The sequence below is a fragment of the Pleurodeles waltl genome, chromosome 9, assembly GCF_031143425.1.
Source record: "Pleurodeles waltl isolate 20211129_DDA chromosome 9, aPleWal1.hap1.20221129, whole genome shotgun sequence".
In the NCBI taxonomy this organism is placed as follows: domain Eukaryota; kingdom Metazoa; phylum Chordata; class Amphibia; order Caudata; family Salamandridae; genus Pleurodeles; species Pleurodeles waltl.
The window spans coordinates 40012648-40035410 of NC_090448.1; the positions used below are offsets into that span (position 1 = coordinate 40012648).

Sequence of the window (22763 nt, forward strand, 5' to 3'; positions counted from 1 at the left end):
TACTCACAGTCTTAGAGTAGTCCGGGGGTCCCTCCTGAGGTGTTGGATCGCCACCAACCGAGTCGGGGTCGCCGGGTGCAGTGTTGCAAGTCTCACGCCTTTTGCGGGGAGCTTGCAGGGTTCTTTAAAGCTGCTGGAAACAAAGTTGCAGCTTTTCTTTGGAGCAGGTCCGCTGTCCTCGGGAGTTTCTTGTCTTTTCGAAGCAGGGGCAGTCCTCAGAGGATGTCGAGGTCGCTGGTCCCTTTGGAAGGCGTCGCTGGAGCAGGATCTTTGGAAGGCAGGAGACAGGCCGGTGAGTTTCTGGAGCCAAGGCAGTTGTCGTCTTCTGGTCTTCCTCTGCAGGGGTTTTTCAGCTAGGCAGTCCTTCTTCTTGTAGTTGCAGGAATCTAATTTTCTAGGGTTCAGGGTAGCCCTTAAATACTAAATTTAAGGGCGTGTTTAGGTCTGGGGGGTTAGTAGCCAATGGCTACTAGCCCTGAGGGTGGGTACACCCTCTTTGTGCCTCCTCCCAAGGGGAGGGGGTTACAATCCTAACCCTATTGGGGGAATCCTCCATCTGCAAGATGGAGGATTTCTAAAAGTTAGAGTCACTTCAGCTCAGGACACCTTAGGGGCTGTCCTGACTGGCCAGTGACTCCTCCTTGTTTCTTTCTTTGTTCCCTCCAGCCTTGCCGCCAAAAGTGGGGGCCGTGGCCGGAGGGGGCGGGCAACTCCACTAAGCTGGAGTGCCCTGCTGGGCTGTGACAAAGGGGTGAGCCTTTGAGGCTCACCGCCAGGTGTCACAGCTCCTGCCTGGGGGAGGTGTTAGCATCTCCACCCAGTGCAGGCTTTGTTACTGGCCTCAGAGTGACAAAGGCACTCTCCCCATGGGGCCAGCAACATGTCTCTAGTGTGGCAGGCTGCTGGAACTAGTCAGCCTACACAGACAGTCGGTTAAGTTTCAGGGGGCACCTCTAAGGTGCCCTCTGTGGTGTATTTTACAATAAAATGTACACTGGCATCAGTGTGCATTTATTGTGCTGAGAAGTTTGATACCAAACTTCCCAGTTTTCAGTGTAGCCATTATGGTGCTGTGGAGTTCGTGTTTGACAGACTCCCAGACCATATACTCTTATGGCTACCCTGCACTTACAATGTCTAAGGTTTGGTTTAGACACTGTAGGGGTACCATGCTCATGCACTGGTACCCTCACCTATGGTATAGTGCACCCTGCCTTAGGGCTGTAAGGTCTGCTAGAGGGGTGTCTTACCTATACTGCATAGGCAGTGAGAGGCTGGCATGGCACCCTGAGGGGAGTGCCATGTCGACTTACTCATTTTGTTCTCACTAGCACACACAGGCTTGTAAGCAGTGTGTCTGTGCTGAGTGAGGGGTCTCTAGGGTGGCATAAGACATGCTGCAGCCCTTAGAGACCTTCCTTGGCATCAGGGCCCTTGGTACTAGAAGTACCAGTTACAAGGGACTTATCTGAATGCCAGGGTGTGCCAATTGTGGATACAATGGTACATTTTAGGTGAAGGAACACTGGTGCTGGGGCCTGGTTAGCAGGGTCCCAGCACACTTCTCAGTCAAGTCAGCATCAGTATCAGGCAAAAAGTGGGGGGGTAACTGCAACAGGGAGCCATTTCTTTACACAAGCCCCCCCCAGCCCACAGGCCAGGAGACTCAGCCCAAGCTGGGAGAGTCTTCCTAGTCTGTCAGGCGAGGAAGAGTAGGAGAAATAGGCTGGTTAGTTGCAGGGCCTACTCTGCCTTACATCCTTCTGTTCAGGTCATTCCCTTTGGGGAACTGACCCACTTCCACAGTGATAGGACCTAGTCTGAATTGCCTCTTGTCTGCTTCTTCAATGTCTCCACCCATTCTTTTTATTTTGGGTTTAGAGGTATCCACCTCTGCTAATCTTATCTTAGCCAGGGTCATCCCTAGCTTACCCAAAGAGGTTACCCAGAGCTGGAGTAACCCCACCATGACCAACAGGGTCAGGGGGCCTAACTTGCTATTTGGCATGGGGTCTGACCACCATGCCAAGGATAGTGCAGCCACAAAGGCTAACACCCAGCAGAGGCCACTGACAGCTGTCAGTGCCCAGAACCACACCTTTAGCTCTTCACCTAAAAGGGAAGGGGCTAAGTTACAGGCTTCTTTGGGTTCAGGTTGCCTGTCTGCTGTATTGGAGTGGGGGGTTACCACATCTTGTAGTAAACACCCTTCTTCCACTCTTTCTTCTGTTAGCTGAGGAGCCACCCACTCAGGTTTAACAGTTGCCTGACTAGCCAGGACTTCTTGTGGGTCAGGTTGGACTTTATCAGGGCCATTTTTGGAGTTCTCCCCTACTGGAGCAGAATCTCCTTGGCTTGCTGTAACCTTGGCTAAAGGTTGTCCACCCTTCCTACTCTGTTTTCTTTTCTTCTTCTTCTGGGGCCTGCTTGCATTTACTGCAGAGGCAGGCTTTCCAGAATCCTTGGGAGAGGACTGGCACTGGACCAGTTCCTCTCTTGAGCTCTGACTAACCTCTGGGTAGTCATTTCCAAGGAGACAATCAAGGGGGAGGTCTGTACTGACTACTACCCTTCTCCAGCTAAGAGTGCCACCCACTTCTATGGGCACTAAAGCCACAGGCCTCTTAGTGACCCTGTCTAGGCTAACTCTTACCCTGGCAGTCTCACCTGGGATGTACTGGTTTGAGAGCACCAGCCTGTCATGCACCATAGTGTGACTGGCACAAGTGTCTCTCAGGGCAGTGGTTGGGATTCCATTCACCAGTAGGTGGTGGAAGTGTCTGCTTCCCTCTGGAATCTCCAACTCACCTGTTGGGCCCTGTTTCCAGTTGAAGGCTAGGAAGACCTCCTCATCTGAGGAGTCATCTCCCATGGCTACACTGGTTACCCCAGGAATTTTGTTCTGGGGTTTGTTTTTGGGACAAGAAGTGTCCTTGGTGTGGTGCCCAGACTGTTTACAGTTGTGGCACCATGCCTTAGTGGCATCCCAGTTCTTACCCTGGTACCCACCTTTGTTTTGGGTTGTGTCCTGGGGCCCACCCACCTGTTCTGGTTTTTGGGGGCCTACAGAGGACTCTTTTTCTTGGTTTCTAGTGTTACCCACTTTCTCCTGGGGAGTTTTTGTAACCCCTTTCTTTTGGTCACCCCCAGTGGAAGTTTTGGTTACCCTAGTCTTGACCCAGTGGTCTGCCTTCTTTCCCAATTCTTGGGGAGAAATTGGACCTAGGTCTACCAGATACTGATGCAACTTTTCATTGAAGCAGTTACTTAAAATGTGTTCTTTCATAAACAAATTATAAAGCCCAACATAGTCACACACTTCATTTCCAGTTAACCAACCATCTAGTGTTTTTACTGAGTAGTCTACAAAATCAACCCAGGTCTGGCTCGAGGATTTTTGAGCCCCCCTGAATCTAATTCTATACTCCTCAGTGGAGAATCCAAAGCCCTCAATCAGGGTACCCTTCATGAGGTCATAAGATTCTGCATCTTTTCCAGAGAGTGTGAGGAGTCTATCCCTACACTTTCCAGTGAACATTTCCCAAAGGAGAGCACCCCAGTGAGATCTGTTCACTTTTCTGGTTACACAAGCCCTCTCAAAAGCTGTGAACCATTTGGTGATGTCATCACCATCTTCATATTTTGTTACAATCCCTTTGGGGATTTTTAGGATGTCAGGAGAATCTCTGACCCTATTTAAGTTGCTGCCACCATTGATGGGTCCTAGGCCCATCTCTTGTCTTTCCCTCTCTATGGCTAGGATCTGTCTTTCCAAAGCCAATCTTTTGGCCATCCTGGCTAACTGGATGTCCTCTTCACTGGGGCTATCCTCAGTGATTTCAGAGGTGTTGGTCTCTCCTGTGAGGGAACCAGCATCTCTGACTATTATTTTTGGAGTCAGGGTTTGAGGGACCCTGTTCTCCCTAGATAGGACTGGTAGGGGGGAATTGTCCTCCAAGTCACTATCCTCTTCCTCTGAGTTGCCACCCTCAGAGGGGTTGGCCTTTTCAAACTCTGCCAAAAGCTCCTGGAGCTGTATTTTGGTAGGTTTGGGGCCCATTGTTATTTTCTTTATTTTACAGAGTGACCTTAGCTCCCTCATCTTAAGATGGAGGTAAGGTGTGGTGTCGAGTTCCACCACAGTCACATCTGTGCTAGACATTTTGCTTCTAAAAGTTGGAATACTTTTTAAGAATCTACAACTGGTTCTAGAATCTAATTCAAACTTTTACAAACTTTTAAACTCTAAAAGAAATGCTAAACAGGGACTTAACACACAAGGCCCTAGCAGGACTTTTAAGAATTTAGAAAACTTTTCAAATTGCAAAAATCAATTTCTAATGACAATTTTGGAATTTGTCGTGTGATCAGGTATTGGCTGAGTAGTCCAGCAAATGCAAAGTCTTGTACCCCACCGCTGATCCACCAATGTAGGAAGTTGGCTCTGTATGTGCTATTTCAAAGTAAGGAATAGCATGCACAGAGTCCAAGGGTTCCCCTTAGAGGTAAAATAGTGGTAAAAATAGATAATACTAATGCTCTATTTTGTGGTAGTGTGGTCGAGCAGTAGGCTTATCCAAGGAGTAGTGTTAAGCATTTGTTGTACATACACATAGACAATAAATGAGGTACACACACTCAGAGACAAATCCAGCCAATAGGTTTTTATATAGAAAAATATCTTTTCTTAGTTTATTTTAAGAACCACAGGTTCAAATTCTACATGTAATATCTCATTCGAAAGGTATTGCAGGTAAGTACTTTAGGAACTTCAAATCATCAAAATTGCATGTATACTTTTCAAGTTATTCACAAATAGCTGTTTTAAAAGTGGACACTTAGTGCAATTTTCACAGTTCCTAGGGGAGGTAAGTATTTGTTAGTTTTACCAGGTAAGTAAGACACTTACAGGGTTCAGTTCTTGGTCCAAGGTAGCCCACCGTTGGGGGTTCAGAGCAACCCCAAAGTCACCACACCAGCAGCTCAGGGCCGGTCAGGTGCAGAGTTCAAAGTGGTGCCCAAAACACATAGGCTAGAATGGAGAGAAGGGGGTGCCCCGGTTCCGGTCTGCTTGCAGGTAAGTACCCGCGTCTTCGGAGGGCAGACCAGGGGGGTTTTGTAGGGCACCGGGGGGGACACAAGCCCACACAGAAATTTCACCCTCAGCAGCGCGGGGGCGGCCGGGTGCAGTATAGAAACAAGCGTCGGGTTTGTAATGGAAGTCAATGCGAGATCTAGGGATCTCTTCAGCGCTGCAGGCAGGCAAGGGGGGGGTTCCTCGGGGAAACCTCCACTTGGGCAAGGGAGAGGGACTCCTGGGGGTCACTCCTCCAGTGAAAGTCCGGTCCTTCAGGTCCTGGGGGCTGCGGGTGCAGGGTCTCTCCCAGGTGTCGGGACTTTGGTTTCAAAGAGTCGCGGTCAGGGGAAGCCTCGGGATTCCCTCTGCAGGCGGCGCTGTGGGGACTCAGGGGGGACAGGTTTTTGTACTCACAGTCTTAGAGTAGTCCGGGGGTCCCTCCTGAGGTGTTGGATCGCCACCAACCGAGTCGGGGTCGCCGGGTGCAGTGTTGCAAGTCTCACGCCTTTTGCGGGGAGCTTGCAGGGTTCTTTAAAGCTGCTGGAAACAAAGTTGCAGCTTTTCTTTGGAGCAGGTCCGCTGTCCTCGGGAGTTTCTTGTCTTTTCGAAGCAGGGGCAGTCCTCAGAGGATGTCGAGGTCGCTGGTCCCTTTGGAAGGCGTCGCTGGAGCAGGATCTTTGGAAGGCAGGAGACAGGCCGGTGAGTTTCTGGAGCCAAGGCAGTTGTCGTCTTCTGGTCTTCCTCTGCAGGGGTTTTTCAGCTAGGCAGTCCTTCTTCTTGTAGTTGCAGGAATCTAATTTTCTAGGGTTCAGGGTAGCCCTTAAATACTAAATTTAAGGGCGTGTTTAGGTCTGGGGGGTTAGTAGCCAATGGCTACTAGCCCTGAGGGTGGGTACACCCTCTTTGTGCCTCCTCCCAAGGGGAGGGGGTTACAATCCTAACCCTATTGGGGGAATCCTCCATCTGCAAGATGGAGGATTTCTAAAAGTTAGAGTCACTTCAGCTCAGGACACCTTAGGGGCTGTCCTGACTGGCCAGTGACTCCTCCTTGTTTCTTTCTTTGTTCCCTCCAGCCTTGCCGCCAAAAGTGGGGGCCGTGGCCGGAGGGGGCGGGCAACTCCACTAAGCTGGAGTGCCCTGCTGGGCTGTGACAAAGGGGTGAGCCTTTGAGGCTCACCGCCAGGTGTCACAGCTCCTGCCTGGGGGAGGTGTTAGCATCTCCACCCAGTGCAGGCTTTGTTACTGGCCTCAGAGTGACAAAGGCACTCTCCCCATGGGGCCAGCAACATGTCTCTAGTGTGGCAGGCTGCTGGAACTAGTCAGCCTACACAGACAGTCGGTTAAGTTTCAGGGGGCACCTCTAAGGTGCCCTCTGTGGTGTATTTTACAATAAAATGTACACTGGCATCAGTGTGCATTTATTGTGCTGAGAAGTTTGATACCAAACTTCCCAGTTTTCAGTGTAGCCATTATGGTGCTGTGGAGTTCGTGTTTGACAGACTCCCAGACCATATACTCTTATGGCTACCCTGCACTTACAATGTCTAAGGTTTGGTTTAGACACTGTAGGGGTACCATGCTCATGCACTGGTACCCTCACCTATGGTATAGTGCACCCTGCCTTAGGGCTGTAAGGTCTGCTAGAGGGGTGTCTTACCTATACTGCATAGGCAGTGAGAGGCTGGCATGGCACCCTGAGGGGAGTGCCATGTCGACTTACTCATTTTGTTCTCACTAGCACACACAGGCTTGTAAGCAGTGTGTCTGTGCTGAGTGAGGGGTCTCTAGGGTGGCATAAGACATGCTGCAGCCCTTAGAGACCTTCCTTGGCATCAGGGCCCTTGGTACTAGAAGTACCAGTTACAAGGGACTTATCTGAATGCCAGGGTGTGCCAATTGTGGATACAATGGTACATTTTAGGTGAAGGAACACTGGTGCTGGGGCCTGGTTAGCAGGGTCCCAGCACACTTCTCAGTCAAGTCAGCATCAGTATCAGGCAAAAAGTGGGGGGGTAACTGCAACAGGGAGCCATTTCTTTACAGCGGCGGTTCAGCCGCGGTCAGAAACGGAAAGTCGGCGGTCTCCCGCCGACTTTCCGCTGCTCGGGGGAATCGGATTCTGACACCCCCTACTGCCATCCTGTTCCTGGCGGGTCTCCCGCCAGGAACAGGATGGCGGTAGGGGGTGCCGCGGGGCCCCTGGGGGCCCCTGCAGTGCCCATGCCAATGGCATGGGCACTGCAGGGGCCCCCGTAAGAGGGCCCCACTTAGTATTTCAGTGTCTGCTTTGCAGACACTGAAATACGCGACGGGTGCAACAGCACCCGTCGCACCTTCCCACTCCGCCGGCTCAATTCTGAGCCGGCGTCCTAGTGGGAAGGTTGATTTGCCCTGGGCTGGCGGGCGGCCGCCCGCCAGCCCAGGGCAAATCCCAAAATACCCTCAGCGGTCTTGCGACCGCGGAGCAGTATTTTGGAGGGGGAACATTGGCGGGCGGCCTCCGCCGCCCGCCAATGTTAGAATGACCCCCAAAGTCTTTTGCCATTTATACAGCAAAGTCTTTAAGCATAGAATTAGCTAGTGCCATCCACACCAAGCTATAAAATGGCAAACACCCCATTCAAGGCAGAGTATTACATCTTTGGATTGGTAAAATACCATCCAAGCTAACCCAAAGTGAATAAAAGCAGCCCCTGACGTGTGTTTTGTTGTCATTACAGTTCTTCAGAGAGATTTGGCTTTTGTCATTTTCCAGCTTGGCATGGATAGCACTAGCTTAGAATAGGTCTGGAAAGTTTCATGGCGATTCATCAAAAGGGCACAAAGTTATTAATGGCGAAAAATCCAAGGAATTCCTATCTCTGGTACCCCTAACATAACTACAGAGTGGCTACTGCAACATTTTATTGGGGGAGTCCCCCCAACCTCGCCTTTTTAAAATTATTATACATTAAAATACTTTCTAAAATGGTGAGGAGACGGCCATACCCCCCACACATTTTTTAATTATTATTAATATAAATATTTTCTTTTTCAAAAGGACATCTACCCCCCTTTTTTGTAACTTTGCCACCCTACACACTCACTTACCCCTAAAACCTAAAAACACCGTTAACACCCTATGCACCATTACCCCAACCCTAAAAACACCCTTACTACCCCATACCCTTCCCTTCTCCACCCCAAAACCCTTACCACCATACACCCTTGCCCACCCCTAAAATATAAAAACACCCACCCATACCACTTTATACACTCACCTACCCCTAAACCCTAAAAACAACCTTACCACCCTATACCCTTAGCCACCCGTAAAATCTAAAAACACCCTTACCCTAATAAGGGCTGCGGGCCATATGTACAAACACTTTTTCCCATAGACACAGAATGGGTAAAAACCTTTGCTACATCTGGCCCTTAATCACTCCTAACCCATAAAAACACCCTTACCACCCTATACCCTTAGCCACCCCTAAAATCTAAAAACACCCTGACACTAATATTCTATACACACATATATATCAGCAACAAATAGTTCCCGCCAGATTGGGAGACGCTTGCACTGCGGTCCGTGCCGGGTGCTGGGAAGCCAAAATAATGTACCAAATCTCCTTAAAGCCAAGGAAAAGCACAGATACCAACATGCAGGGTGCGCGTGGCAAGTCTAGTAACATAGCTTCACCATGTTTCGGCCATAGCCTTGCTCACGGTCCTCACCCTGCCGTGCACAGTTTTTCTTCATTAATTTGACTGCTAATGCCTCATTTATATTTTTGATAACATTATAGAAGTTGTCACGGGTGCTGTAATATCTGGGGTAATTAGCAGTGCATGGCGAGGGCATGAGTTATAGTTACCGTAGGGCACTAGTTATAGCTATGTGAAATAACTCTAACTATAACTGATTAATTTCTATGGTTTTGTCTGAGTAAATTCAGAACCTAATTATAACGTCCCTGTAATCTTAGTTTTTTTAAGTGATTTTTTTTTTTCACCGTAAAGTAATTATAATTACTATATGTTAATCCAACCACTGCTGTGCATGGCCTTTGGCTGCAGGGTGGGAGTTGGCCGCAGGGCCTGGCTTGTGGCCGGGCCCTGCGGCCAAGCCACTATAGCCACCCAACTGTGCGCCATGCATGACTGAAGGTCCTGTGGCCAATCCCCTATAACCACCCAACCAAGCACCATGCGCAGCCTTTGGGTGTGTGTGGCGGGGGTTGGCCACAGGGGCTATCTCTTTGGGTGTGAGAATAGGTGTGAGATGGTGTATGTGGGTAAGAGTGTCTGTCTGGGTGTGAGAGTGGGTGTGGGAGGGTCTATGTAAGTGTCAGAGTGGGTGTGAGCTGTCTGGTGTGAGAGTAGGTGTGAGAGGGTGTCTCTGGGTGTGAGAGCGGGTGTGACAGTGTCTCTGTGAGTGGGTGTGTGAGTGTCTGTGTGGGTCTGTGAGTGGGTGCTTGAATGTCTGACTGGTCTGTGAGTGGAAGCATGAGTGTCTAAGTGGGTCTGAGTGAGTGCATATGTCTTTGAGTGGGTCTGTCAGTGACTGCATGAGTGTCTGACTGGGTCTGTGAGAGGGTGCGCAAGTCTCTGTGTGGGTTTGAGTGGGAGCCTGGGTCTCTGAGTGTGTCTGTGTGTGGGTACGTGAGTTTCGAAGTTGGTCTGTGAGTGGGTGCGTGAGTGTCAAGGGCCCGGCCTCCATTTAAAAGGGGAGGGAGACTCCATCCCCCAGGGCCCACCTGTAAACAAATGGAGGAGGGAGGCCACATGGCCCCCCTCCCCAGGCTGATTTTAGCTTTCGGGATCCCATCTCCCGCGGCCCGGCCGTCATTCAGTAGGGTAGGGGGCACACAGCCCACCTCCCCGTGCCAGTCTCAGCCCGGGGTACCTCATCCCTTGGGGCTCGTCCTTAATTGAATAGAGGCGGGGGGACTCCACGGGTCAAACTCGGCCTCAGGGTCCCTGTTTCTGAGAGCCTGGCCTTCACTAAATAGAGGAGGAAGGCTGTGCGATACCCCAGGTGCCACATCCCCAGGAGCCGGCCATCTCTCCTGGGTTCCACGGCACCCAGTGTGCAGTGGAACCGCAGGGGGAGCCTGAATGCCCCTACAGTCTCAGCCGGCTCTCTGCCTCCTGCGGAAGCTGACATTACTCTCACACACAGGGAGTTGCTAAACATGTAGCTCCCTGTGTGTGAGAGCAATTGTTGCATCTTTGTCCCTGCCCATATCTCTGCAGGCAGGGAAACAGACAAAACCTCAGCTTCCAGCGGGCGGGAGCACTTTAGCTCCCGCCCGCTGGAACTGGAATATTTTTCATCTGACTTGGTGGGAGCTGTCAAAGCTCCCGCCAAGTCAGAGCAAATATCTATGTCCCAGGGGTGGGCGCCCCGGGACGAGCAGAGGCCGGCTCTAGGGGCGGCAGGCCCCAGGGTCATAATTGGACCCAGGACTGGGACCTTTACTTTTCAGGGCCAGCTCCGGGAAGGTGGTGGTTTCTGGGGCCGTATGTGGCCCAGGAGGGGGAGATTTTCTCCCCCCTTCCACTTTCAAAACGTATTTTGGCTCTGGAGAGGTGGTGGTACCTGGGGCACGGGGGTCCGCAAGGCCCTCCCATTACTGCTAATTTGGCCACAGGGAGGTGGTGGTCCCCGGGGCCGGGGAAGGGGATCCACACAGCCCCCCATTAGTATGATTTAGCCCAGGGGAGGTGGTGGTCCCCAGGGCTCCAAGAGCCTCAGGAGGGGGGCATCATGCACAACATCCTTGTTTTTATACAATGTGTTAGAAATGGGGTTTTTGGTTGGCAGTCAGGTTACCCCCTGTCCAAGCAAAAGCCCTTACTCTAGTCAGGGTAAGTCACACACAATCCAAGATTACCCTCTGGTAGCTTGGCACGAGCAGTCAAGCTTAACTTAGAAGGCAATGTGTAAAGTATTTGTGCAATAAATCATACAATACCACCATATAGCACCACAAAAATACACCACACAGTGTTTAGAAAAATATGTAATATTTATCTGGATAATTGTAGGTCAAAAAGAATAAAGTTTGCAATGGGAAATTGTAGGGATATCACTGGAAAGTGATATACAGTGTCTTAAGTCTTTAGAATATAAACAAAGTCTCTTTCAAGCACAAGTACCTGGTTCGGAGTGGAAAAATCTCCTCAGAGGGCCACAAAAGAAGGGGTGCGTGGAAAAAGTGTGTGTGCGTCGATTTCTCCCCAGCACACACGGACTTGCGTCGTTATTTTCCACGCGGGGAAGTCGTGCGTCGTTTTCCGGCACGCGGACAGTCTCTTTTCGTGGATCGCGGGGATTACCAGATGTCCCGGGTCTGTGCGTGGATTTTCCTGCTTGTTTTCCGGCTGCGCGTCGTTCTGCGGGGCTGCGCGTCGAAATTACGATCTCACGGCAGGCGTTGCGTCGATTTCTCCTCTAGAGGTCGGGCGGCGTTGTCCTTGCGAAGCCGTGCGTCGGATTTTCGGTCGTCACAAGAGCGTTGCGTCGATCAGCGTCGGTGTGCGGCGTTTTTCTCGCCGCGGAACAAGCTGTGCGTCGAAATTTTCGGCGCGCGGAGCGTCCAAGTGAAAGAGAGAAGTCTTTTTGGTCCTGAGACTTCAGGGAACAGGAGGCAAGCTCTATCCAAGCCCTTGGAGAGCACTTTCACAGCCAGACAAGAGTTCAGCAAGGCAGCAGGCCAACAGCAAGGCAGCAGTCCTTTGTAGAAAGCAGACAGGTGAGTCCTTTGAGCAGCCAGGCAGTTCTTCTTGGCAGGATGTAGTTTCTGGTTCAGGTTTCTTCTCCAGCAAGTGTCTGATGAGGTAGGGCAGAGGCCCTGTTTTATACCCAAATGTGCCTTTGAAGTGGGGGAGACTTCAAAGAGTGGCTAAGAAGTGCACCAGGTCCCCTTTCAGTTCAATCCTGTCTGCCAGGGTCCCAGTAGGGGGTGTGGCAGTCCTTTGTGTGAGAGCAGGCCCTCCACCCTCCCAGCCCAGGAAGACCCATTCAAAATGCAGATGTATGCAAGTGAGGCTGAGTACCCTGTGTTTGGGGTGTGTCTGAGTGAATGCACAAGGAGCTGTCAACCAAGCCCAGCCAGACGTGGATTGTAAGGCACAGAAGGATTTAAGTGCAAAGAAATGCTCACTTTCTAAAAGTGGCATTTCTAGAATAGTAATATTAAATCCGACTTCACCAGTCAGCAGGATTTTATATTACCATTCTGGCCATACTAAATATGACCTTCCTGATCCTTTCAGATCAGCAGCTGCCACTTCAACAGTGTATGAGGGCAGCCCCAATGTTAGCCTATGAAGGGAGCAGGCCTCACAGTAGTGTAAAAACGAATTTAGGAGTTTTACACTACCAGGACATATAACTACACAGGTACATGTCCTGCCTTTTACCTACACAGCACCCTGCTCTAGGGGTTACCTAGGGCACACATTAAGGGTGACTTATATGTAGAAAAAGGGGAGTTCTAGGCTTGGCAAGTACTTTTAAATGCCAAGTCGAGGTGGCAGTGAAACTGCACACACAGGCCTTGCAATGGCAGGCCTGAGACAATGAAAAGGGGCTACTTAAGTGGGTGGCACAACCAGTGCTGCTGGCCCACTAGTAGCATTTAATTTACCAGCCCTATGCACATAAAGTGCACCTTACTAGGGACTTATAAGTAAATTAATAGTCCAATCAGGTATGATTCAAGGTTACCATGTTTTAAGGGAGAGAGCATATGCACTTTAGCACTGGTTAGCAGTGGTAAAGTGCGCTGAGTCTAAAAACCAGCAAAAACAGTGTCCACAAAGTGGAGGGAGGCAGGCAAAAAGTTAGGGTGACTACCCTAAGGCTGTCAGTTCTAACACAATGCCTTCAGGACCTGGCCCACTCGGGGGCTTTTCCCAAAACAAGCACAGGAGCTTGCGTTTGTTTTTTTAAATGTTTGCCAGATCTGCGGATCCGCTGCAACTCTCGAGAAACATTTTAAAAAAATGCTTTTTTGCCCTGGCTGTGTCCTTTGGAGATGCCAGCACCAGAGCTAGGGGGTCAGGAGGGCCCTTTTTCTTTTTTTCATCTTTTTTTCAGGGACTCCGCTAAAGCGGAGTCCGAAGATGGCTGCACTACTGAATGGATTTACACCAAACAACAAAAAGGCTTCTTCCTGGACCAAAAGCTACCTTTCTGCCAAATTTAGTGTCATTCCATCCAGCAGTTCGGGCTGTTGTCGTGTTGAAAACCCTTAAGGGAATTATAATTGGAAACTCACTTTTTAGACCCCCCCCTTTTTTTTCTCGGTCCCCGCTTGATGGATCACCCTGAAGCGTCCCATGTACAACAAGATTCTCGGGAACACTTTGGAAACTTTTGTGTAGATTCCTCAAACGGCGCCAAAGATATAGGCAAGTCTAAAGACGCTTTTTCTATGGAAACATGATCCTAACTATAACTGCCTACTGGCGACCACCAGTAGGTCATATATATAAAGAGAGAGAGAGAGACTCTTACCTTATATATGCTTAGCATTCATTGTAAAGGCATGTGTAGTAAAGGTATATGCATGGTAAATGATGCGTGGTAAAGGCATTGCGGTGTAATGCCAGCCTTTTCAATGCTGTCTCTCATAGACCTGTCTATTACTTCCCAAGGAAAGTTCTGTTCTTGGAAACATTACTCGATCAGAATCTGAAAGATATTGTAGTGTTGAAGAAGACTTAGTTCCAGATAATTATTAGAAGATTTATTGGAGGTTAAAAAGGGAGCATCTTCCAACATACACAAGGGCCCAGGAGATCCCTCCAGATTATCTTACATTCAAACCTAAGCATCTTAACATTCTAAAATGGAACCAGTGTTTGACCAATGACAATACCCCGAGTCAAATACATCATCCAATAATAGAAACAAAAGACATGACATATAAACAATGTAAATAGCAAGAGGCCACAGTTATCTTATCTGTTAAGAACTGCGCACCATGTGGGAGTGATCGAAGTTGAATTTTGGAGGGACAGTGATACCCTTTGCAGAATTTCAGAATAGGCCAGAAAACCTTTGCAAAGACACTCTTGGACAGTGGGCGATGCGTCCCTTTACAAGAAGATGTCCCTGACTGCGGATTCTGTAGGCTATCTTTGCATGAAGAGATCTGAGTGGGTAAAAAAACCTAAACTGACCAGAAACTGTAGCAGCCACATGTACTGTGCTCCATGAAATAGGTCTACTTCATTCCAGAAATATCTTTGCCAGGAGTTCGAAATCCTTAAATGGCGTATATGACTGTAGTGGAGCAGGGTCCTGGGGTCCTGGGCCTTATATCTGTACTTTGTCCAGATTTTCTGAGACTGTAATAACCAGCTGCTTTACCTGCCTTTACTTTTCAGGACAGAGTTTACATTCACCCGATACAGAAATGGTACGCAACTGATGCAAGCCATCCGTAACATAAGCTACAAAGGGGGTAACACGCGAACTGGGACCGGCTTGAGGTTCACCGCTGATAACTTCTTTGGGCCCGGCACCATCCGACGGGATGTGCCAAAGGTAATGATTTGATTTTTTTTGGCAACAAAGTTGAATGCTTTTCATTGACAGGTACCATTTAAGGCCAAAACATGTTGAAAAGAAAGTGGTGCATGTAGTGTGTTCGCTATGTTCTTGGCTGTGGAGCCCAGAAGACACAAGTTCCAATCATAGCTTCTCTGGTGGAACAAGGTGTGTGATCCTGAGTGAATCACTTCATCAACCTGTGGTGGAGTTTAGGGATGTGATAACTTGGCAAAGTTATACTTCACCAACTTTTTGAAATCAGTGTTGCAAATTCTGGAAACCTGATTTTTTTTTTTTTTTTTTTTTAAGTGTATGTTTTACTGCAGAAAAAAAACAGTAAAAACCTTTGCAGGAAAAATCACCCTCAAAGAAAAATGTGCAGGTAATTTCACACATAAGACAAATTTTTTGCGAAGGCGATAACTGTTCAACTTAATGAAGCTGTGAATTTTGCCATCACCCTTACCTTAGATACGGTTTCTACCTAAACATTAACACATTCTGTCTACCGTAACCTGAAAAAAATCAAAGCCCACTCTATTAAGGACCATCTCCTCCAGAATGGTCTCTTAAGGGCCGGATTGGCCATATCCCCAGTGGGCTGGTGGCAAGGGGGGCAATTTTCACCGAAGGGGGCGATTTCCACTACAGGCTTCGACGGGACACAGTAATTCCAGCAGCCAAGTGCAATGAAAATGCAAGCCCCCGCGCAGCCGAACTGAGCTGCTGAGACTGACCATGCAGTGAGGGGACTAGTCTGAGAAAATTTGCCAGGGCTTGCTTTTGGCTCTCTGTCCGGCCCTGGGTCTCGTTGCAGGTTTTGCCTTCATAGTACATCTGTTATTGGTTTCATGTTGACAGAACTATTATGGAGAACACCAAACTTTACCGCAAGTTTTGGGCCGGCCCACTGACTATCACTAGTTTGGATTCTTGTCAATCTCTCTGGCTTGCTTCTTATTTCATGGCTTTTATTCTTCTTGTTTTTCTCTGCTCCACTCTCACACCTAGCATTGCTTCTTTACCACCCTTTTGATTAGATGACTTGATCCATCCGCTGATTACATTTAGGGAACTACTTTTTTCATTTATTTTAGCAATCCATTGAAGTGCATGGACTTTGTTGCTTTCTTCCTCTCCTCCTCTCATTTATTTTTTTAATGTATTTTTTTCTAATTTTGGGGGATTTTCTGGTTGCTTCAATTTCATACCAGGCTGCTCTTCTCTGTAAATGCACCTTTGCAGACTTTTTTTTTTTAAATCTACGTATCCAAAATGGGTGTCCACCATCTTTGAATATTAGATTTACAAAACAAAGTCAAAATGGCTACCACGTCATCACGTACCCTTCCATACGGATCCCCTTTTCACTGATTCCCACACTCCCAGCAAGGCTCAGAGGAGAGGGGCTCGTGTAATAGAGATGGCTCTATCTCGCCTCAGGTGATGTGGGTCCATCTTCCCCACCTTCGGTCCGGAGCACCAGGGTGGTTTCTGAAGCTTGTTCCTTCCCCCATCGGGGTTCTTGCCCTCTTCTCTCAGGGCTGCTGTCTGCTCCAACACGTGTCTCTCCCCAGTGGACTTTTTAAAATGAGAGTGTTTCCTGGGTCGCACCTTAAAGTCCTCCCTCCATAAATGCGTGATCTTTCAGTATAGGGCCCTTTCTGCCTGCTAGACTGCAGCTCGGTGGGTTCATCACCAGCAGAGGTGCAAATATTCCCATAACAACTTCGAATTTAGTTTTTTAATAGCACTACAGGCTTGTGTGGTTAGAGGTTCTCACAAATTTTACATCACAGAAAAGTATAGTAGTTTGCCCAGGACCACAGCTTTTTGGATCAACGGACAGAGAAGCTGGGATCTCTACTGGATCATGCTATTATTTTTTCTGAAAATAGGACTGTTTCTGTTTGTTTACGTCAAATCTTGGCAATGTTGGCTTGCCTCGTCTGCCTGGGGCAGTGTCTTGTTCTTTGAAGAGGCTGCGTTTCACCTGACCTGAACCACGACACACACTGTCTGCCTCCTGTCCAGTTGGCCATCTATTGAACCACGTAGCTGTGTACGACCCCCCGTCCCCAAACAGAACAAGCATCCCCTCTTCATCTGCCCGCAGCCACCCGTTTGGACGAGTTAAAACAGAGAAGTCTGCCCCATTGCATCTGGCTCTGGGAGTCATCAGGCAATCTGTGTTGTGTTTCATCACTTGTGGAGTTCTGCCAAGTTCTTCCTGCCCAGGAGGGGTTCATGCAGAACGCCTTGCCCCTCTGAAGACTGTAGGGCGTGGAGGATGTGTAATCGATGAGCTAAAGAGACTAAAGTCAGTGAAACTAAACGTTAGCTCACAAAAATTGTGAAGTTGTCCACTCCAGAAAAATGAACTCACTGATTTTCTTTCATTGTTTTTTTTTTTTGTGAAAAGCAAAGTTGAATGAAGTCGGAGTACTCGGAAAACTTTGCATACTGAAGAAGATGCATCATCCGCCAGTTTTGCACAACTTTGAGGCCTACCCCTATTTGCAGCATTTTTGTTTAATGTATTTTACCAGCCAATAAAAAGTGTCAGAACGTGAAATGTTTGGATGAAGGAGTCAGGAATGAATCAAGTCGAACAGCTTATCCTGGACGTATATGTTTAATTACAAATCCAATGTCCTGCCCCCAAAATGCATTTACCATCCCAGATCCAAATTTATTTTATTATATGTAACACAAATCAAAAGAAGTGCCTTAAAGGAGATGCTGATTAGTCTGAAAGTGTCCAGGTGTTAGTTGCCTGCAAGTGACATGGTTTGAACTACATGCTATGGATAGTCTCAATTTTTAAAGGCCAAAGGCTCACAGAATTATGGCTGGATTCCTAAGCCTACCCTGCAGTCAAACCTGGCTGGTGTTTCAAGAAGACTATCAAATCCCAAAAAACTCATTTGGTATTAAAAATATGTAGATTTTCCACAGATGTAATCATTTTGACAATCACCATTCCATAGGTCGAGAAGATTAATTAATATAGCCTTATAGCCTCCTGTTAAGGGCTATGCCAGTTGTTAAAGGACCTGAACCCCACTTATAGACCTGAGCCGCAGAGTCATAGCTTGCATTGTCCTTGTGCACATATGTGCGTTGCTTGTGGAAGATGGAGAGAGTGTGTGAGTTTGCCTTGTGGCCGAGTTACTGTTGCTGAGTTACTGTTGCATGTGCATAGAAAGAAACATGATGATGTAATGTTGTGGCCAGTCGTGTGTGTCCTGAGTGTTGGGAAAGGGGATTATGTAGTGACTTGTTGTGTCTGTCTATGCATGGGCTGAGTGGGCAGACTGCAGGATGATGGGTGTGGACGCTGTGAGAATGTGATGATGTATGGAATGTTGACTCTGGATGCTGTGAGAATGTGATGATGCATGGAACGTTGAGTACGGATGATGTGAGAATGCGATGATGCATGGATCGTTCAGTGTGGATGCTGTGAGCGTGTGATGATGCATGGAATGTTGAGTGTGGATGATGTGAGAATGCAATGATGCATGGAACGTTGAGTGTGGATGGTGTGAGAATGTGATGATGCATGGAATGCTGACTGTGGATGCTGTGCCAATGTGATAATGCATGGAATGCTTAGTGTGGATGATGTGAGAATGTGATGATGCATGGAATGCTTAGTGTGGATGATGTGAGAATGTGATGATGCATGGAACTTTGAGTGTGGATGGTTTGAGAATGTGGTGATGCATGGAACTTTGAGTGTGGATGGTGTGAGAATGTGGTGATGCATGGAATGCATGCTGTGCATGCTGCGCCAGTGTGATGATGCATTGAATGCTTAGTGTGGATGATGTGAGAATGTGATGATGCATGGAACTTTGAATGTGGATGGTGTGAGAATGTGATGATGTATGGTACGTTGAGCGTGATTGATGTGCGAATGTGATGAAGCATGGAATGTTAGTGTGGATGCTGTGCCAATGTGACGATGCATGGAATATTAGTGTGGATGCTGTGCCAATGTGACGATGCATGGAATGTTGAGTGTGGTTGCTGTGAGAATGTGATGATGCCTGGAATGTTGAGTGTGGATGACGTGAGAATGGATGATGCATGGAATGCTGAGTGTGAATGCTGTGGCAATGTGATGATGTATGGAATATTGACTCTGGATGCTGTGCGAATGTGATGATGCATGAAACGTTGAGTGTGGATGATGTGAGAATGTGGCGATACATAGATTGCAGAGTGTGGATGATGTGAGAATGTGGTGATACATGGATTGCAGAGTGTGGATGCTGTGCCAATGTGATGATGCTTGGAATGTTGAGTGTGGCTGCTGTGAGAATGTGATAATGCACGGAATGTTGAGTGTGGATGCTGTGAGAATGTAATGATGCATGGCATGTTAGTGTAGGTGTGCTGGGTGAAGATTGGGAGCTGATTACAGTATGAGGGAGAATGGAGGAACTCACCCCGTACCTGAGTGGCTCCAAACTACAACATGCAACACAGAGAAGTCAGTGTTAAGAAGAGGAGCCCACCATAGGGTGCTGAAAGGATTGGCCCTAGCAGTCGCCTGGCCTAGTGTATGAAAAAATTATGACAACGACAAGTATTACAATCTTCTGTCTGTTGCTCACTATGTCAATGTTCTGGGGTCTCCCTCTGCTTCCCCTGCTCCCTTTTCTGGTCAGTAATGTTCCATACCTCTCTATGAACCTTGTGCAGAGTGTTTGTGCTAACATTGTCTGCTGCAGAGACATCTGGACAGGGCCAGAGCCCCTGCAGTTTAACCAGTCAGACTAATGATCTCTTAAAAGACATTCTACCTTTGGCTGGGTGTTTGGTTATGTAAGCACTCGCTGTTTAATAATATAATGCAGCCTCTGGTTTGAAACAAGCATTGATAATGCCAATAGATCTGGCTTTAAAGGAATGTTGTATAGTAATGTGACACATTACAAGTATATAGCATGGGAATGGATATGTATTTATGTGGAAGCAGAAAACTGTAGAATAGTATTGGTTAAGGTTAAAAGGTCAGGTGACAGTAGACCTTTCAAGCCAGACCTAAACATCCGAGTTAATTGCTGTCCAACTCTCATCTGTGCTGCTATCAAAGAAAAACACCTTACTTTTTTTAGTTATCTAAGACACTTTAATAGATTTACAAGCCGGACCATAAACATGCAATGCATCTTTGAGCTTAATAGACTGTGTGATGTCACTTACTGTAATGGCACTGCGTACAAATAGCCCTAAGAAATTGTTATTTCACTTCCCATATGCTTTAGGTGAAATGGGAGCACTCACACAGGAATTATGACAGAAAACATTTGGTATGATCCCATGTTTCAGTGTCTTATTGACAATATCCCTTCAGGATGTAGTGGTATTAATTGCCATGTTTGGCACTAAAAATGACGGATTGATTGAACACTGCAGTTGCATTACTACCTTCTTGTTTCTTGAGGCTTTTCTGCCATGGTGACGCTGATAGATGTGGTGAGTTAAAAGTTCTATCTGGATATCTAGAGAGTCCATTCCACTCTTTCTCTGTGCAGGTCAGTACCTATGTCCATGTGAGCACAGTGCAGGCCTAGAAGGATGTCTTTACTAGCTGACATGTCCACTGACGCTATTTCACTTGCCCCTTCCTAGGTTGCTATTTTGATAACAGACGGGAAGTCGCAGGACGACGTGGACCAGCCAGCACAGAAACTCAAGAGCCAAGGAATTAAAGTATTTGCAGTGGGTAAGTTGCTGTCACATTGCTGGGGGAGGCAGATCTTGCAGTGCTCACAAAAAGCACTGGGTGAAGTAATACTTCCCATGGTCACTCATTATCACTCCCTCCAGTGGGTCCATACCACATTAGGACCATATGTACATAAATACCTGAGATTGACAATAGAAGAAGTATCAGAGCCCTTCTGGTCTTTGCCTATTTCCTGGCTCATCTAACAGTATACATTGCTAGGTTAACACCCAAGTGGTCTTATTAAAAAGAGTTTAAAGTCATAAGCATCTGATTTACAGATGTTGTACATTTGCACCTGTACGTGTACTTCTACAAACCAATGTAAATGTAGAACTTTTGGAATTCACAAACATTCCCAGTAGCATGCTACCACATCACATACACAAGATGCACCACAACCTCTACAATGGTAACAAGATTGAGGTGGAACAATCCTACAAGTACTTGGGGGTACATATTGATGCTAGGGGCACCTTTACAAGGAAGAGGAAGGAAGTAAAAAAAAAGGCCTTGACCCTCCAGGTGACTTTCTCAAAACTATCTTAATCACTATTGGGCTCCAGTCTTCCACTCCTGTTGGAAATCATGAGGGCTAAATTTTCCCCTTTATTGACTTACGGCAGCGAAAATTTATTGGGCTAGGACAGAAGCCTTTTAAACAAACACATTACAAGGATATATAAATGTGTCCTCCAGCTTCCAAAGTGTTCACCTGCTGCTCAGATCAGGCTGGAATTGGATCTTCCTGATCAGCGGGCAGTCGGTGCTGGTGCTTATCTCAGTCTGTGTCATAAACTGCGGGGGCCAGGACTGTCTGTTTGGAGACATTGTTATGGTCTGAAATTAGTAATTTCTTGGAATAAGTTCTAATAACGGACGTTCACGACTTATCAAGGTCGGCGTTTTCACAGCATACTATATGCATTACATTTGTTATCTATCTGGCATTATAATATGTCCTGAAGATATATGAAACCTACACAGAAATACATTGACGGGGTTCAGAAGATTATAAACTTGGCCTTGAGAAAGTCTTATTGACGAAACACGTGTCAGCTGTATTCTCATTTGAAGGGGTTATTTCTCATATGGAGTAGCTGGTGTTCTTATCAGAGACATACAAAAACGAACAAATTAAAATCTTCTTTGATGGACTACATTACAGTTTTATATGTTTCTGTATAAATATATGAAGAACTGAACCTTATGAACTTTTTGGTGTGCCATGGTACATCGTTGTTATGAACGATGGTCTGAAATTAGTTCCAGCGGTTCAAGCCAAACGCACTGTCGGTTCCTCCTGGACTGTCAGCACCTTTTGAATGTGAACGAACTTTGGGCTAAGAATCAATCAGCATTTAAAGTGGGTATCAAAAAAAGTGCCCGCCTCTGGTCATACCACTCTGAGAGAGTCATCTTAGCCAAGAGTAAGCACGCTTGGGCAGTTATCAACACAAACCAGCCAGCATCTCCCCTCGCCTTATCTGGCCTCTACATATTCCAGTCACTTGAAGGTAATATTTATGGCCCTTGGGCTGGGAGAGAGGCTGTTTTTGAAGCACCTCGCCAGCTGGTGCCGACCCATGGAGGATACATCCTGCGGGGGCTGTGGCCAGTGTGAAGAATCTCTCGAGCATATCGTGTGCCTCTGTCCAGCCTTGTTGGATCAGCGTAGAATTAGGCTACAGCAAGAGCCGAACAAATAGGGAGTCTTACGTGTCGGGAGGCAATTACCACTTCTCTTAACCCAGATATCACTTCCTTGAACATCCTGCTGGCCAAATTTGTCTCTCCTTCACTCCACAGGCTTAATGGACCAACGGTCCTACGGGGGGGAGTCTGTTTCCACTCCCGATACACCCCCTGTAGGCTTAGCCCAACTCCCATTGTCTACAGGTCATCTTATTAATGCCTAATTTGCTGCACATTTTCTGCTCCAGAACTTTGTGAGTTACTCTTTTTTGGAAGTAATGCTGGTTTAAGACAGTGTGTGCATTTTGAATATGTGCCAGTGATACGTGTGTGACGTAACCTTTGTGATGACTGTTTTTATGAACAAACTGCTACCACATTTTCTGTACCAGCACTAGTTAGGCTTATGCTTCCATCTGTTGATCAGTGTGGTCTGCCCTTGTAATTGCACTAAATGGTCTTTGTATTAAGTATCTCAGACCAACTGTACCTTCTGTGTAATGTGATGATGTTTCCATTGCGTTTATCAGGTTTCCCCTTGCACTAACTCTTCGATCTTTTATGTCAAAATGATATGGCATCGGAGTAATCATCTTGGCCTACTGTACTGTTTACAGCAGGGGTTGCCAACCTTTTTTGTAATAGGAGCTACTTATGTTCAATGAAAAATAAACTGAGCCACAAATATTTTAATGAGG

At 47.3% G+C, this 22763-nt stretch overlaps 1 protein-coding gene across 1 annotated transcript in view; it reads left to right on the forward strand.

The window, feature by feature from the left end:
- COL7A1 (collagen type VII alpha 1 chain) overlaps positions 1-22763 on the forward strand; it is a 618941-nt gene that overhangs the window by 129705 nt on the left and 466473 nt on the right. Inside the window, exons 4-5 of the mRNA XM_069207404.1 lie at positions 14462-14621; positions 20274-20367. Coding sequence (XP_069063505.1) covers positions 14462-14621; positions 20274-20367 — 254 coding nt within the window. The remainder of the gene's footprint in view (positions 1-14461; positions 14622-20273; positions 20368-22763) is intronic.